The 18,721-nt window shown below is 28.6% G+C and overlaps 1 protein-coding gene across 1 annotated transcript in view; it reads right to left on the bottom strand.

The window, feature by feature from the left end:
* LOC129960974 (rap1 GTPase-activating protein 1-like) overlaps positions 1-13,694 on the bottom strand; it is a 138,172-nt gene extending 124,478 nt beyond the window's left edge. The window contains exon 1 of the mRNA XM_056074755.1: positions 13,310-13,694. Within this exon, the coding sequence (XP_055930730.1) occupies positions 13,310-13,335 (26 nt within the window). The 5' untranslated portion in view covers positions 13,336-13,694. The remainder of the gene's footprint in view (positions 1-13,309) is intronic.
* Positions 13,695-18,721: the final 5,027 nt, after the last annotated feature.

Here is an 18,721-nt window from a genome sequence, read left to right as displayed (position 1 = left end):
TAGGGGCTCCATAACTTCAGAGTTTTTTGTTTTTTTTTTGCGTTATTTTGAGAGTTACATTACTCATTCATCAGTCATATTCCTATTTAATTACAATATGTTAGTTTTACATTATTTTATATTTTTAAAACAATTGTAGAGCCTTATAATTTTAAAAAATATCCGATATTACGATTAAATATTATTTAGATTGTGCTTAAGGAAAGTTATTTTTTTTATTACTATTTTGCTTAAAATTACTTTAAAACTTCAGTTGTGAATTTTCTTATACGCGATATTCTGAAACAACTTTTTTTGAAAATGATCTGAAATGATCATTTTGCTGTTTCACTTTGTCAAAATTTGCTACTTAAATCTACTTATATAAAAAGATCAGACTTTAAAAATTCGGATAGGGAAGAGGGCCCACGAAATTTCTTTGGGCCCCTAGAAGTTTAATACGGCTTTGCATCTTTTAGTTGACATCAAATTAAAAACATCTGTAGATAAGTATCAAATGAGGTCTTAGTAGCAATTTGTTTATATATAAATTGTCAGTAGGAGAAATGCTGACTCTAATATATATTTTTAATGTATTTGCAGTGCAATGAGAAAAAAAAATAAAACCCTTCAGCTAAATAAATTGCAATCATAAAAAAATAGTAAAAATAATTTTCTTTGCATTCTATTGATATCATTGTACATTGTTATGCTTTTAAAATCGATCTATCGATAGATAGATATTTATAAATGTGGAAAATAGATATAAAATTAAAATTTTGGTATCAATGATAACAGAAAGAAAAAATATTATTCGTTAAAAACGTCTAAAATATTTCCAGTGTTTGATTACATTGGTGGTGGCATACATCCTTTATCTTCCAAGCATTTTGAAACGCTAGAAGAATTTGCACTGGAAAGCTGACATCAAATCATTTTCAATATAATAAATAAAATCTCACGGAACATTTAACTATCACCAGTATCCAACGGACAAAACAGGATGCATCATCAATTTAAGTAGTAGAGAACAACATATTGATTATTAATTCTGCAGACGTAGAAAAGAAATCAATGATTGAAAATGATTCCATCCTTGGAGGATTAGTATTAAATCAGGAGTCAATGGGAAGAAAAGAATTAACCCTTTGCACTTGGATCAGTAATTCGATGCATAATTATTCACTTAATCCAAGAACTTGTTTATTGTTCCGAAAAAATACATGCAATTGTTGCAAGTTGAATTTCCAAGGAAAAAAAATATCTACATCTTCGTAACATTCTGTTGGAATTTTTAACAATCAAAATTAAACAATTAATAAAACGTCAAAATGCTGCATCGTCTTGAATGGTGCCTGAGAGGAGTCGTCCGATTGCAAAGGGTTATTGAATTTTAGTTTTCTCAACACTGTAGCATTTTTTCCTTGTCATTATTTTAACCACTTTTCTTCGAGGACCATTTAAGACTGTTCTTGTTCTAGATAGTTAAATATCTACAAGAGTTAGAAAAAGTTAAAGATTCATTATTAATTAATTGACTTTACAAATATATTTGTTGAATGTCGAACCACTAAAATGAATTCTTATATTCATTGTATAATTATATATCTAATTATTCCGAGAACTAAGAGTTAATATAACGAAAATTAATTCGAAGATTTGCATTTGATAAAAACTAAATACTTGTATTTTCGACACAGTTCGATTTTCTTACATTATATAAAATTTATTTTTAGTGCCACATTTAAACAATATTAAGTATTAGTTTGATATCTCTACTGCATATTGAGAATGTTAATACGTTATTTTCTCAAGATAAATTATTGCCATGACTACCCGCATTAATAATAATTTATACTTTATAATTAGAGAATAAAAATACACAAACAAAGCTCCTGGTTCATTGATGCGCGCAAAATATTCAAGTGAAAATATTCGAAGAAAAAACATACATTTTTCGTTCTGTAATAAATTAATGATAGTTCGTAACTTAATTTTAAACCCGAAAAAAAAAAATCCAAACATTTTTGTACCGACGATAGTAATAACCTTCTGCCATGGCTGTTTGGAAAAAGCATTAAAAAATGAACAACAAATATTTTCCACTTTTTTAGTTATAGAGACTAAAAAATGAAAGAAAATTGTCCGTCGGTATGCATTTTATTCACTGCAATTGAGCACTCGGTTTCATGACACATCAACATCATGAAACAGTAATTAATGGCTCAAAGGCCAGAGTTCTCATTAGCGTTGCCATTCTCACCATTAGTCCGAAGTGGAAATATGCGTAGAGGAATAGAAATCAAAAACTTTGCAGTCAACGTGATGGATCGATTGACGCCAGAAAACAAATTCAAAAAATTGCAAGCAAAAAAAAAAAAAAAAAAAAAAAAGCACAAAAAATGCATTGTCACTGAATATCTAATGGGGGAAAAAACTTGGACACATGCTTAAAATAAAACATACGTTCAACCGGAATAAAAACAAATTGAACCATCCAAACATTATTATCTTAACACAGATCCCCAAAGGAATAAAATTATTATCTTACAAAGATCGACATAAGGAATAAAATTTTATAAATACAGTTTCTAAAAGAACAATTTTATTAATATACTAAAAAACACCAATTTTTAAAAATTATTTTCTATTTTTAGTCTTTAACTTGCAATTCATTGTCAAATACTACAGAATCTTGCAATTAATTATCTTTTAAATTCCTGCTTCTGCTGCCAATTGTATACAATCGGAATTGAATTAAAATTAATCAATTAGCTGATAATTAAATATTAAAAATATTGCTTCGCAATTAGGGACACAATTATACATACTTTCAGAAATCTAGAATGTTGGGAAACAATGTAAAACCGATTATAAAATTCTCTCTTTACAAACACGAAACAAGTCAAATTAAACAAAAGTATGTAGCAATTAAAATTTGAGATAAACATTTTTCTTACGAATACGTTATGTTGCCGCTTATTCCAACAGTGAAAAAGCATAAGACAGAAAAAAGAACAACAAAACTAAAATGAAGATAAAAAGAATGAAAATAAAAGTTTTAAACTTTTCATCAATATCAAGCCTATTTCTTTTACGGGCAAGATATAGGCGAAAGTTGCCATATTTGGACATATATCTGAACCTCAATTCTATTAAATAAATGGGCAACTTATATTGTAACTATCTGGGATTCCTAGAATAATTTTTATGAGAATTTGCTACATAGCTGCAATTAGTGAAAAAGTATTTACATTTAAATATCACAAATATATAAAATAATCTATGTTGTAGCAAAATACATAATTATCTCAAAAAGGAAACATGTTAAGTAATAATTTACAAAAAATATTTTATTAAAACATTTTGAAGATTAATCTAAGTGAATTTATTTTTGTTATTGTACAAAAGCTTTTCAGATTGGACTACAAACAGTTGTATGATTTATACTAATTCAATCAATGTAGTTATCTCGAAATACAGAAATAGCACGGAAAGTAACTACAATAACTAGTAGTCTTCGTAATTGGAACATAAGCAAGTCAGTGTAAAAACACATGTAAAGGGGCATTAAAACATCAAATATAATTTTAAAAATTAGCGCTATATGGTTTTGTATTATTTGTGAGGAAAAAAAGAAAAATGATGCAATGCATAAAATGTCATACTTTGATTCATACATTGTGTGGCGATATGGATTTAAGAATCAAAAAAAAAAAAAAAATTCAATTGGGCTTAACCCTTCTTGATGGAAAATTCCATCATTATAATTAGTGAACAAAAAATTGTACTCAAAGCAGGTGTATTGTAAATTGGTTGTTGCTGGTAACTTTTTCACGACTACTGAGCAATAAAGAACGTAGCTGTCAAAAAAAAAAATCAAATGTCACAATTATTACAGCGGGTTTGAATTTCTCATTCCGCTATTTGTTGTGGTTGGAAGAAACGTGCGATTTCTTGAAATTTTTTTTACAAATCTGAGATTTTTTTGCTAATAAAAACGATAATGAGTGGAGACATTTAGAAGAGAGGAACATTGAAGATTTTGTACTGAGCTGAACATGTAAACTTGCATGATGATGGATATTTCTATCATACTGCTTTTTAATTATTTTATGTTTGTACTAGGAATTTTTTTTAAATTTTTCCTTTAATCTGGAGCATGAGTAATATCACCCTGATTTATTTCAGAAAAAAAAAAGAAAAATTGATGCAAGGAATGGTTAAAGAAAACAGTAATGCAACATGTTCATTCAGTAAACCTCGCAGACTTAAAAAGTATATGTATTCACAGATATAATTCAGGTACGACTCGGTTGTACAAATGGACATTGGCAGCCAAATGACTCCATGTGCAGTAGGGATGGTTCCAAAATTTTTATTGTGACTGGAATTCGGTGCCTTAGATTTATTTCGGTTGACTGGACATACGTATGTTTAGCAGACCTTAAAGTGAGATCTTTTAAGTTTTGAAATCTTTGAATATTATGCACTTTTAATTGGAAACTTAATAATATAGCTATAATTTATGTAAATCAATATTTACATTATGTTCAATAATTGATCGTGCAAAATGGCTTCAACGTTACTAGAGTACGTTACAGTGGTCCAGTTTGGAAAACTAGTTTCTTTATTGGAGATGACACAGTTTCAATAAGCAGTTTGTTTGCACTTTAAAGTACAATTCTTAAAAATTTAATTTTTTTTGAAAATAAATAATTTAGCTATTTTATTAAGTGCATAACAATTCTATTTTTTATTAAAATGATTTCCCTGTTACTGCACAATACAAGTAGTGCAAATCGAGCAAATTTTCCTTAATAAATATTTTTTGCAGATAGCCATGGTAGAAAGCTTTTTTAAAAAAATTTCTTCCGGAAATCCACTAAACCAAAGAAAAATTAAAAAGGTTTATTATTCAAATTATTAAAAATAAACAAAAAATGTGCTTTTAAGATGAAACCAGCAATAAACTAACTGGGACGAGCAAATACTTTCGTTGCAAAATCAGCATCATTTCTACAAATTAGTTAAATATCTGCATTAAGGTGGTAACACATTAGGTCCAAATGAATGCTTCCATAGAAATGTATTATCCTTTATTCATCTAGTGAAATTAAACGTAATTAAATTCGGGAACAATAGATATATTTGACGCAATAAAAAACTAATGTTAAGATAAATAAAACCATGTTAGCTTGATAGTCCTTCGAGAGTTCAATTATATTTATGAAAATAATTATAAAAAGGAATGAATACTCCAATCAAACTATGTTTTCAGATAAATGCATATACTTGAATCTGAGATAATGCACGTTCAATTTTGTGAATGAAATTTCATTTAGATGTAAAATTTAACCAACAATCTTTTTGCAAGAAGATTACATTTATAATCAAAATTCTTAAAACATTTACGAAAGGATGCGAAAATTAAATCTACTGCAAACCATTTTTTTCTCAAATTAAGAGACAAGAAATAAATTAGTAATCTTATGGCCTAGAAATAATCTAAAGATTTTGTAAAAGCACTGACACGTGTTTGATTCATTTTGCATTTTCCAAAAACTCGAACATTTGAATCGTTTGTTTCCAACTGCCTTTTAGCTTCCTCGTAAAATATAAATATTCTTGACACATTAATTTATCCCCGGGATAATAGCAGCATTACTTTTATAAAAATTTTGTTGGAAAATATCCAAATTTCATACCTCTCCCTCCCAAGCCACTGTTTAGCGTATGCTTTTCTGTTGTCTGCATTCAATTCAGTTTGAAGTCAACACAACGAGGATGCATTTTTGAGTTTTAAAATATTTTTTCCCCTTACCATTCCTATAAAACAAATTTTCATGAAACCATGCAAATGTTTCAGCATTTAATTGTTTTGGTAAATAAATAAATTAACCAAATGTATGAAAGTTCATTTCAATTCCTTAATTAAATTTAATGCATACCATTTTCCCATAAATTTAGCGGACAATTAAAAATTAGTCATCTACTGATAAATCTAAAGGTTTTGTGAAAGCACTGCCAGGAGTGCTATTCATATTGCATCTCTCGAAAAGTCCGAGCTTTGCATCATTCATTAGATAGAAACTTAATCATATCATAAATATCACGGAAATGGTATTCCGAAAATAAACTCCTTGTTTCGTCAGGTCCTTGTGAATTTCCTTGCAACTGGGGATAAGACGATCAGGGCAGCTCAATTTATCGATCGACCGGTGGAGAAGTTGCGAGGGAAAATGAAACTTTTTGCAGAAACGGAAAGCAAAAAACGAAGACTGGCTGCTTGAAAATATAAAAGATGGAAATAGCTTTGTGCACAACAATCGCATCTAATTTGAAAGATTACCATACTTGGAAACTTCCAGTATAAATAAGCATCCTTTAAGCATAAAGCTGCGAGAATTTTGTTTTGCAAGGAAGATTTGTTTCTCTATGGGCCAATACACTGATGCATCCATTACCATACTCTCCGGAAACAAAACTGTCTCGTAATGATGCTAGATCATTAGCATTTGTTTATCGAGTATAATTGCATGCATAACGTGGTTTAAAATATGATTATATTAAAAGAAAATCTTGACTCAATGAACCCTAAAATAATACATGGAATTCGCGCGATTTCATTTCCTTTCATTAATCCCACCCGCAAGGCATATAGAAATACTCAGGTAATATTTATATAATCACTCATATTAATCCTAATATGCAATCTATCCCATTAAATATAAATCAATATTATTTTATAGAGCAACATGTTCTTCGTATATTTTAACGGACTTTAGAAATACATCCCTCTGACTGCCAATTTTAATCCGATTTTTTTAATGGGAAGGAGCTCGTATTGGGTAATACTTTTGTGTATAGTATATTGCTTTGTTCTATAGTTTAGCTTCGATCTTTTTTATTACTTAGATTCCATTTTTAGAAAATACAATGGATATAATTTTCTTTTCTTTTGAAAGAAAGATTAAACCCCGTCAATTTCCTTTCATCCACAATGAAACGTGAAGAAAGTTCAAAAAGAAAGTTTATTAATTAGAACAAAAATAATCCCCTTACAGAGAAAAACACTGACCCCTTAATTGGAAAGGTGATACGCTATCATCCATGATTTTTCGCCACTATCCAATAAGAATTAATAAGTTATGACAAATTAAAGGTTATTTTCTCGGATAATAGCTAGCAATTGCGCTTTAATATTGGCTTTAATGAGTGAACATCCTAAAAATATACTACTAATACACCAAATCTTATCCTGAACTGAATTACCCGAGCCGAACACTCTCCTCATTAATAGTTTAACTAGAGCTTTCTGACATTTTGTTTCCTAAAATAATGACTTGAAACTCTTAAAAAATTGAGAATTGCAAAAAATGATTACTTAGAAAAAAATTGAAGAGGTTTGGAATGGTATTTCGAACAGTGGTTAGCTAACGCGACTATGTGAATCTGAAATGAACTTTAACCCCTCTTTGCATTATTTTTTTTTCTCTTTTTTTTGTGAAATAAATACGGGTGATGTAATTCATGCTCTAGATTAATGAAAAATTGTTTTAAAAAATCCCAGTATAAATATATAAAATAATTAAAAAGCAGTATGATGGAAATATCCATCATCATACAAATTTACATGTTCAGCTCAGTACAAAATCTTCAATGTCCCTCTTTTCTAAATTTCTCCACTCTTTATCGCTTTTATAAGCAAAAAAATCTCAGATTTGTAAAAATGTTTCAAGAAATCGCACGTTTCTTCCAACTACAACAAATAGAGGAATGAGAATTTCAAACCCGCTGTAATCATTGTGACATTTGATTTTTTTTTTTTTTTTTTTTTTTTTTTTGACATTACGTTCCTTATTACTCAGTAGTCGTGAAAAAGTTACCAGCAACAACCAATTTACAATACATCTGCTTTGAGTACAATTTTTTGTTCACTAAATATTATGATGGAAATTTCCATCATTATGCAAAGAAAGGTTAAAAAGCGGGTTCATTTCGTTATTTAACTACCTAATAAACTCGTCCCTGGTAGATTCACTAATTGACAAATCAATTAAAAAAAGAATTATATTCAAAGATTGTATGAATATAATGCTTTTTGAGGAAAAACGAAAAAGTTCTACATCGAAACAGCTTCAATCTCTGAGAGGAAATTCAATAGTTTCTCATTTTTAAAAATTGCATAACATTTATGTATTGTAGTTTTGTAAATAAATTTTTATTTAGTTAGAAATATTTCGGACGTTTTTATACCAAGTGTCATATGTAATCCTTTCCATTTAGAACCGAATAAGAAATAGCTACTTCCTTTGACGTCATTAACGGCCAGAGTTCTTTCTCCCTTTTCCAACTATAGTTCCTTGATAACATAAGTGTAATAGAATATTTATTAAGAATATAATTAACACCGTGAGTAAAATGTTTTTGTTAGGAACTAATTGAACGCTGCCGTGTATTATCGAAGGCATTTTTTCTTTTAATTATTAAAAGAATTTCAGATTCATATAAGCTCTTCATATAAAGAGTAGCAATTCACTCCAAGTTTTTTTTCCCCATTTTGTTATTTCAATTATTTGAAATAAATATTATACGATTCTCTCAATGTTTATTTCTTATTTTAAATTGATGGCAAAATATTTTTGCTTTTGAAAAGAATAAAGTATAAAAGTAACGAATAAAGTAAATAATATATTTTAAACTTCAGTTATTACGTAATTCCAAATATTCAAATCATTGTTGAAATGTTTTCAAGTTGCTTTTAGATGAAAAAAAGTCGACATACCAAATTAAAAACGCACCGAAATTCAGACATTAACTCAAAAGCAAAACTAAATCTTTGTCATATGTAGTTCAGTTATACTATATTAACATTTCATTAAATGCTGTTTTGGAACGGGCATCGCAATTTTGAACAAAGATGAGACGGCGAAATTAAACTACCATGCTGCACCACAAGGAAAATGTTTGTTATAGAAATGTGATATATACATAATGAAACTTTCCGCTATAGACCAACACATCTCGTCTATTATTAAATAATATATTTTGTCCGTAAACCAGTCATCTAATAAAAATAAAATCGAGATAAATTGTTGAAGACATCTACGAATAAAAAATGCATCGTCAAAGAAAAGAAACGTTTAAGGTAAAAGGGAAGCATTTTTATAGTCATAATTGCACATATATGTATATAAAAAGAAGTAGATTTATCGAACCGAATATTATTTGTAACAATTCATTTGTCAAAACAGAAGATTGTCGAAACAAATGCATATTATTACAAGACTAATAAGCAAAAAATCATAAGATTTCACTAACGCAATGAATGAATAACGGCCAGCAATAAATAGCAAATACTTTGCAAAACTCGCACTTATTGCACGTATAAACTCAAACACAAAGAAGTCTGTTAGCAAATCATATGAAACAAAATGGGTACAGATCGCAGCTTTTACTTGGCCAAACATTGTGAGAAAGACAAAGAATAACTTGTCTTTCAATGCGGAGAAAAATCGCAGAAAGAAAAAGATGAATGAAAGCAGCCTATGTACGAAACGCCTCCGGGTGCAAGCAGCACTTCGTTTTGGGATAACAGAAAAAAAAAAAAAAATAAGAAAGGGAGGGGAGGAAAAAAGAAAGAGTCGATAGAAGGGCAAATTGAAGATACAATATATGCATATAGCAATGGGGAGCTGGGACGGAAGGGTGAAAGATTAGATTGCCCTGGGCGCTACGACTTTGAAGGACCGTAAAAACATGATTTTCAGCCACTCGATTAAATTACGCGAGTGGCAGCTAGCTTACTGCATACACGCCATAGGGAATCTTACGATTCTTTTGCGGTTTTACATTTTAAATTAAGAAAGACATCCTTTTTCATTGGATCCTTGCTTATATACAGCAAGGATGACAATAAGGTTCAAATACTTAAAAATTAATCATGATTATTCCAAGCTATTATTTATATTTCGTTAAATACTAATCCAACTCGATTAGAAATGGAAATATCCATTATATGTTGCCCATCATTTGTACTGAATACTCCTATCAAGACTTCTATTAAGAGAAAAGACTAGAGAGAAAAAAGATGCTTCAGTTTATTTTCAGGAGAAGGTAAACACTTGTATTGTATAGGATATAGCTAGAAAATAGAATAACTACTATTTATAATTTTGGAAAAAAATTATCAATCAAAAAGTCAATTGAGTTACTAAACAAGATTTCATTATGCAGGATGATTCTAAAATCATGAGACAAACCATAAGAGAATGACTGGCACACAGGCACAATTTATTCATATAATTCAGGAACAATAGATTGTGGGCCGGGGAATATTATTGTCAATTAAAGAAAATTGAGAGTTTAAGTAAGCGAAATGGATGCATTTTTAAGTTTACAACACGAGTTCTAAAATCATGGAACGAACTCTCACGAGGTAGTACAAATCCTTATAAAAACCCTTATCTAGCATATGAATGCATGGGTGCTAGTGACGCGCTGAGACTAGAAATTTTGGATAAATGAGACATCAAAGAAAAAAAATTGCTTAATTGTATCCTCGCAAGATACTTTTGTATTGTTTAATGTCATTTTTTTTACGTTTCAGTTCACTACTTCAACTCATAAGAAAAACATTTATTACAGTAAGTTGTATCGCCTCTCAGTTTCCTCCCACCCCCATGCTTACGGAATTATCTTGTAGAATAACAAAAATGTCATCCAGACATTCATAATTTCCATTGTAATATCAAGCTTCATAACTTATCACTATTAAAGAATTTTCAAAATTGAAATTTTCAGATAAGTAAGGTTATCTCTGAATTTCGTGCTTCCAAAAATTTTCATGAGAATGTTGCTAGTTAAAGACTAATGAAACGAAAAGTTTTTTTTTTTTTTTTTTCCATACGATTAACATGCAGACACTTGATAATTATTTCCACTGTCTTAATTTGGGCCATTACATATCTGCATATGAATTGCTCCAATACTTTTGTACTTTAAAAAGCTCAATAGGTAATAAATACCTTTGTTGGGTGAATGAAGAAAAAACAGACATTTAAATTTCTTAGCCTTCAAATTGTCAACCAAACCCTACATAAGATCGTTCATCCTTTACTGTATCAAATGCATTGACCAATAGATGCATACAATAAAAACATGTATATTGCAAAGTAAGTTAAACGAATAAATTTTGACTTATATTTGGCAATATGTAACTTACGATTCGAATATAATGAAATAACCCTTTTTTCTTACTCTTCATAATTTGAAACACAAAAAAAGTGCTGCATATCTAACAGCATTTGTTGCATTCGAATTAAATTAAATATATTCACTAAAGAGAGTTTTTATTCAATACTTGCAGTAAACGCGAAAAAAATTCTATCTGATGATATCAATAAAATTTTGCTAATGGCATCTAAACTTTCTAAAACATTTTTATTTCATTTCAGTATAAAACAAATCGATTCTGTAGAAATATAACAATATAAATGCTCAGAAGATTTTCAAAACTCTCTTTTCTACATATAAATTTTTCCGAAAAGAGAAGATCATAACGTAAGACACAGATTAACTTTTCTTCTTAACATTAGAGCCTTCTTTCAAGACTTTTCTTTTATATATAAGTTTTCCCAATTACTCTTAAATAGATTTCTCATTTTATTTCATTTCCTAATTAGTCTTAAATACGTTTCTCATTTTATTGCATTTCCAAAATACTCTTAAATACGTTTTTAATTTTATTACATTTCCAAAATAATATTAAATACTTAAACTCATACTGCTAAATTATAATATTTTTTTAAAGGATTAACGCCTACAATATTTTTTCATAGAATACAAATGTATTGAAATATAAAATTCTTTTATACGTTTTCACTGGAGAGTTAAGTGCATCTATATCGCTAATGATCTTTACTTGCACTTATTTTTGCATTAGGATCATTTTGAAAAATATCATGTGATGGGTTATTGTCCGAGCAGATTTTATTCTTGTAGAATTACTTAGCAGATGCAGGTTGTTTATTTCGATATTTTAATTTACTGTTCAATTGTTACGGTAATAATTAATATAAATCCCATAATTATGAATATTTCATCACCAAATTTTAATCTATGAAGCTTTATAGCTTTTAGAATTACAGATTCAATTAAATCCCGCTATAAAAATTATTACTCAATAACTATCATACTTTTTCATAGAAATTGATAAAATTTACTCATTCATATTTCACTAATTTTGCATTGCAAAACTAGATCCTTACATGGCATCCTTTAGATCATGACTTCATCAAATGCAACTTCCCGTTAGATCCGGGCCGGTTCTAAACAGATCAATTATTGAGCACCCCGTGAGGTTTAAAATGTGAAAAAGTCAGTATAGCTGCAAAAATGAATTTTGCATAACTTGTATTTTGTATTGCATTAAATTTTATTCTTAATCATGGAGTTTCATAAATAAAATTAAAAAATTTTCAACTACATTTGCATTATTCATAAAAAGCCAACAAAACACAACTGAAACACAATATGAATTTCTGATGTTTTACCATAACTTATACGAGATTCCTAAACATATGCAACAAAAATTCACACACATAAAGATATTGGAAATTAAAAGGAAAGTGCTCTTGAATAAATCATTCATTCGTTTGCATTTTTTATACTTATATATAACAATTTACTGATATATGCACAAGTTTTCTCTTTGCAGTGATAGTATACACAATAGTATATTCGCTTAAAAATAAAACTTGCTTTTTTCTTAACAATTTAGAAGTCACTGGATAAAAAGTATAAATGCTATCTATACAACAGAGCAAAAAGGGGGAAGGGGATCTTAAGAGCACTTTGAAGTAATGAAATAATTACTTTTTTAAACATCTTGGCGCAGAGCAACAAAACAGCACCGGCACTCAATAGATGCTGAATTTTATCAATTTCTGCTTTCAAATTTTCCACTTTTGACTTATCTTCTCAGTCTGCTGCTAACAGCATGTAGCATATGGTTTTACGGCATTTCTTTTTTCTTCGCAAACCATTGAATTTATTAAATGAGATAATAGCAACAATTTAAAGATTTCATTTTCTGAAATTTTCGCGATGCATATCAGTATATATTTAAATCTGATAAGGATTTATTCGTTCAGTAAACAACATCATTGATTTAAAGAGTTTCTTTAAACATTTATTTATTACAAAAGATAGATCTTCAGGTCATAGTAAACAAAAAACAGTAAAGAATGCTTAAAAAATAATCATTCATTTGCAAAATTTTGCTAAATTTTCTAGAACTTAGTTGCAATAAAAAAAATGAACTTACCTGAACATTAGCGACGATAATGCCATAGGATCATAACTGCAAAATAATCACTGTGTCGAAGGTACGTAAATCAAAAGATGGTCAGCATAAAATGCGTGCGTGTGTATAGCCTGTCAAAACAACTTGCATAGCATTACGTACAAACTTGACTACACGTGCTTGGAGCCGTCAGTCTTTCAGCTGTCAAAAACCGACTGGTTGGCTCATCGCCGAAATGTTAATGGTCCCGGTCTGCAAATGCAACAGAAAGAAAAAGTTTTTTTCAAGCATCCATTAGCTTATGAAGGATGCTTTGAACACAATCCCAGATGCTCTCACTGCTCTCCACTGCAAGTATCAAAATGCACTCTCACCAGCGAGCTCAGTAGCACATCACTATCTGTTTTTGAATGTCCGACTCGTTTGCATCCAGAGTTATCGGGACGAAAAAATGTGTCGCCAACAAGAAGTTCGTCGCCAAATGTTACTTTCGCTTCGCCAAATCTCCCTTAGATTGTTTCGTTTTAGTTGATTTCTCCTCTAGCATCTCTAGATCCGTATGATTAGAAAAACTTCTGATTTGTTTCCTCCTTTCCTGTAGTGGAGCAATGAGCAAATAGAAATAGATAGTAACTGAGTAGAGATAGAAAAAAAAGTAAACAAGAGGAGAATATAGCTTAGAAAGGAAAAGCGAAAACCCAACTTTCGCAAATGGAACGAAAGAAAGTTTTGGGGCCTGGGAATTATTCTTTCGTCCGTTTCATACTCTCTTTCTTTTTAATGTTAAATACTTACAAATATTCTTTTAGTATCAAAAACGAAATAATGTATTTTCTTTCTTTTTTATTATTTTTTAAATATTAATATATACAGGGACGGATCGAGCATCTCACTTTTGAGTTAGTATAAGACAATAAAAATGCTGACATTAGAGTTGAATATTGCAGACTTAGAAAAGAAATATTTCAGTGATGTGTATTTTACAAATATTCTCTTACTAATGAAGTATTACATCATTTCTGATTCACTTTATTCTTAATTGAAAATCGGTATATTATATTCCGTGCAATGTCTATTGTCCTGTTCAATACGTTTAAAGAATTCAGAATAAAAGAACAAGGCTTGAAAAGTAATCAGAAAAAATAATAATATTAAAATAAAAAAAATCATAAATGATAATAAGCATAAAAAATTGGTCAAGATACAAATTACTTTATGAAAAATAATAGATCTCACGGAGTTTTTCTTTTAAAGCATTTTGGACTACAGCTTTACAAATCTTTAAATGAGAATATTTGTTTATAACATTAGGAATGTCATGTATATCACTACGTTTTTTAAAGAAATCAGCAACATTTATTAATTCAAACTTTCATTTCTCATATTCATACAAATGTAGCTGAAAACTAATTTCAGAGCACTAAATTATCTTTCGCAAGATCCTGAAGATAAAGGAAATGTTAAAATGATATGAACAATTTTGAAAGTTGATGGCAGAACCTTTTGTAATTTAAATTGTACTTTTAAAACGTCTATGAAATCTAATTTTTTTTTCTTTCATCAATTTAGAAACATTTATAATTTAACGTGTAAATATTTTTATTCTTCTAAATGAGATTCTACATCGAGGTTACTGATTCAAGAGAACAGTTTGCAATAAATAAATAAATTGTGGAGATGCAGATTAACATGCAATTTCCTACCATTTTTAAAACACGTAATAACCATTGAAGTAGATATTTAAAAAATGAACATTATTCGAGAAAATTTAGACAACTATTCTTCTAATGGCCAGAAAAAGACAAAGAGAGAGAGAGAATAAATTTAACAATAAAAAATTAAGTCGAAAGTGGTGTAAATATTTTTACATGTAATTTTTGTTGACATATAATGTATTATAAAATTAATCGTCATATTTTAAGGAACCCCTTCATAATTTTAAATTTCCAGCATAATGTGAAAGTTCAGATAAATTGTAACCGGAGCAGAACGCCATCTCATACTCCTGTATGTGTAACTATTCTGGTCACTGAAGATTTTGGTGGATATGACACGAAAATTTTATTTAAACTAGAATATTAACAGATAAAATAATAATAAAGTATTTTCAATAGTTACCAGCATATATAAAAAGATTGATAAAAAATTGTAAGTTATTAAAGTAATTTTTCAATAATATCTGGAATAATAATAAACAAATCTATACTAAGAATTTTTTAAAAATCCAATAGTTCGGAGATTATTGCATTCGTCATCATAAAATATAGATAAAAAAGCAGTAAAAAGAACCGATGTAAATCAGAAAAATAATTTGATTAATAATTACAAAGAATGAAAACTTTGAAAATAATTATAAGTCCAAATGAACGTTCTGAATCTGAGATGGAAAAAATCCTGTTTCTACTGATGACTGAAATAAGATTGTTTTATTGAGTTCCAGTGCAAGTGCACTTCTACTCAGTATGAAAATAATTATGGAACCTGATTGGATAGACCTGGGAAAAGGTGCTAAATGGGATTCAGATTATATTTCTACTGATAAATCAAATTATCCTATGAATTTTTGGTTGAAGAAGTGGATAGTGAGTAGAGAAGTATCTTTTGACCAACTCTTTTGTATTTCTGGTATCAAATGAAAAAGGCATCATTCCGGATTTTATTAAGTTGAAAGCCATACCTCCAAATTTTAATTAAATTCATTGCAACTGATTTAAAGCTATGTTTTGAAGTATGTTCATTAAAAGTTTATTTTTACCTTATCAGCATATTAATAAAGTAAATAAAAATCTCAACTAATAGAAACTATTGGAAAAAAGTTAAAGGAAAGATTGCTAGTAAGACAATAATAACCCTAAATTTCCATGAAATATTATTAAATGTTTTCGATTATATTATTTAAAATTTTGCAAGTGAAAGCTTTGTTAGCTTATCTAAAATTTCCAAGTCTCAAAAATGTAACGGCTGCGTTGAAAATTTACAAATGCCTGATGGTCAGAAATACAAGCAATTTCACAAAAATAAAACTGCTGTAAAAACTGTTATTGTTTATCAATAATTCAAGAGTGCTTGAATTTTCTGGCTATTATGGTCAGTGAATATGATGTATGAAATAATTGATTTACAAGATAGTTTAAAAGAATATGTATAAAACAAATTGAGAAAAGTTACAGCATGGGATTGTGCGTAATTTAATAATAAAAGATGTGATTTGATTAAAAATTCTATCACTTAATATTGTTTTAAATTTCAAAAATATCCAGTCGCATAATTAACGAGTATTTAAATGATGTTAAAAAGTTTCGGCACCTTTTTACTATTTTGCTGAGGATACATTTTTTGCAATTTCGATTTATTTTAACATTTTTTTTACTTAAAAATTCTTAATGAAAAATTTGTAAGTCAAAAATTTGTAAGTAATTAATTTAGTCCATTAATTTTTTTTAAATTAAGCGTTAATTAATTAAAGTAAAACAATAATACTAATTTAATTATTTTCATACATACATGTATTTTCACTGAAATTTAACGTACAAATATGCACTTGAATGAAAAATGCCATTCAATCTATGGGACAAAGAACGTTGACACTATTTATTCCATTTAGAAAAGAATATAAATAGGAATTTTCCCTCAACAGTTCTTGGTTTATAATAAAATTTATTATAGTTAATGCAAAAAATTGAGGATTTATGAACTCAAACTATTTTTTAAATTGAATAAATTGCCTTTTATTTTTAAACTCCGTTTTTATTTCATCCCGGGAGGAATAATTTATGTAAAAGAAGCGCGGGCAAAACTGCCGCCCGTTCACAAGCGATACAAGAGAGAAGAAAGAAATATTTATCCCCAATAATTATATACAATGAAGAATGCACTTAGCTTGACAATTTTTTATCCCTTCACTCGGAGTGTGGGAACTTGTCAACTTCAGCAATTTTAGAACTCGTGTTGAATTAATTAAATAAAAAAAGGTGGAATTGGATCAAGAAATAAGAGAACATTTTAGAATGAAATTAATGTAGGCTAAATTAAGATAAAAAGTAGGAAATTACTTAGGATATATATATATATATATATATATATATATATAAAGCATAATTAATAATAATTAATATTACATAAATAAAATAAAAATAAAAAGGAATTTAAAAGCGCAAATAAGTTTAGTTCCCGTTACTTTCTAATCATCATTACAGTTTACCTAGAAGGAGGCTTCAGAATAATTTAGCGCCTGTGGCCTCAAATTGTAAAAATCCGCCACAGGTTACACTCCTTTACAAATTCTCTTTCAAATATTGATAAATTATGATCATGAGGAATCAAGCTATAGAAAAGTGTTTTACCAGATGATATGCATAATGAACTTGAAAATCTAAAAGTCAAGCGTTTAGTGTGAATTGCAAAATTCTTCCAGAAACAGAAATACTGTGATAGATAAAATTTTGTGTATTTTTGATACTATTCAGGATTTCTTTTTCTCAATCAAAATTTTTCTAAGAAAAGAAAAATAACTTGTTTTTCTAAGATATGGTGCATTTTTTTTTTCAATCACGATTAACGAGAAAAAAATAAGATAAATAAAGAAGTAAAAATTAACCAGCTCAAAAAATGGCTCACGGATATTATGAAAATTTGCATCCATTAGAAAGAAATAAAGAAAAGACTAGTAGTAATGCAATAATAGTTATGCATAGAAATATTTTTAGTTTTAAAGTTATTTCGGATACAAAGTTGAGGAAAAAATGTCATTTTTGTCAAATTATTCAGAAGACTATGCATTCAGTACCTGTCTTATGATATGTCTGATTTCTGACATCGTAATATGCATGCAAAATGCTTTCTCAATAACTTTGTAAAGATCTTACCTACGGAATTCCATTAAGGAATAATACTATTTGAGAGAAAACTATTTCATTGTGTCTAAAGTTACTTTTGGGGCTGATAGAATAGCTTCTCAAAGATAACCGAAACAGAAAGAATGAAATTCCATTGAGTTTTTTTTAAAGAGAACTTCTTTTTTGTCCTTTCGGATTATCACATAATGCCTAACATCGCAATAATAATAGTTTGAAATGTTTTGTTCTAAAAGAATTCTTGACAACTGCTTCTTCGTGTTAAATTAAAGTGAACGAATAATTATAATTTTACGTTTTATTAGCATTCATCTTTTATTAGAATAAACTTCAATTAGATTACTGTTCTTTCAGACATTTTATTCATTATAAAGCAGTAAAATAGAATAAATCATGATGTTTTCAAAAACTATTTATAAATTTATGTGCAAATAAGGAAAATGTGCTATATTTTAAAAGGAAATGTATCATATAAGAGTATCGAATATGTCAAGCATTATCAAGCAATGTCAGAGCTGACATTAAAACTGAATGGCGAAATATTAGAATTTAAAAGATATTTTTCTCCAGGTAAAAGGGG

This window comes from Argiope bruennichi, chromosome X2 (assembly GCF_947563725.1).
Source record: "Argiope bruennichi chromosome X2, qqArgBrue1.1, whole genome shotgun sequence".
NCBI lineage: Eukaryota > Metazoa > Arthropoda > Arachnida > Araneae > Araneidae > Argiope > Argiope bruennichi.
Note: the sequence above shows the minus strand (reverse complement) of the source record. Positions and strands in the feature narration are given on the sequence as shown.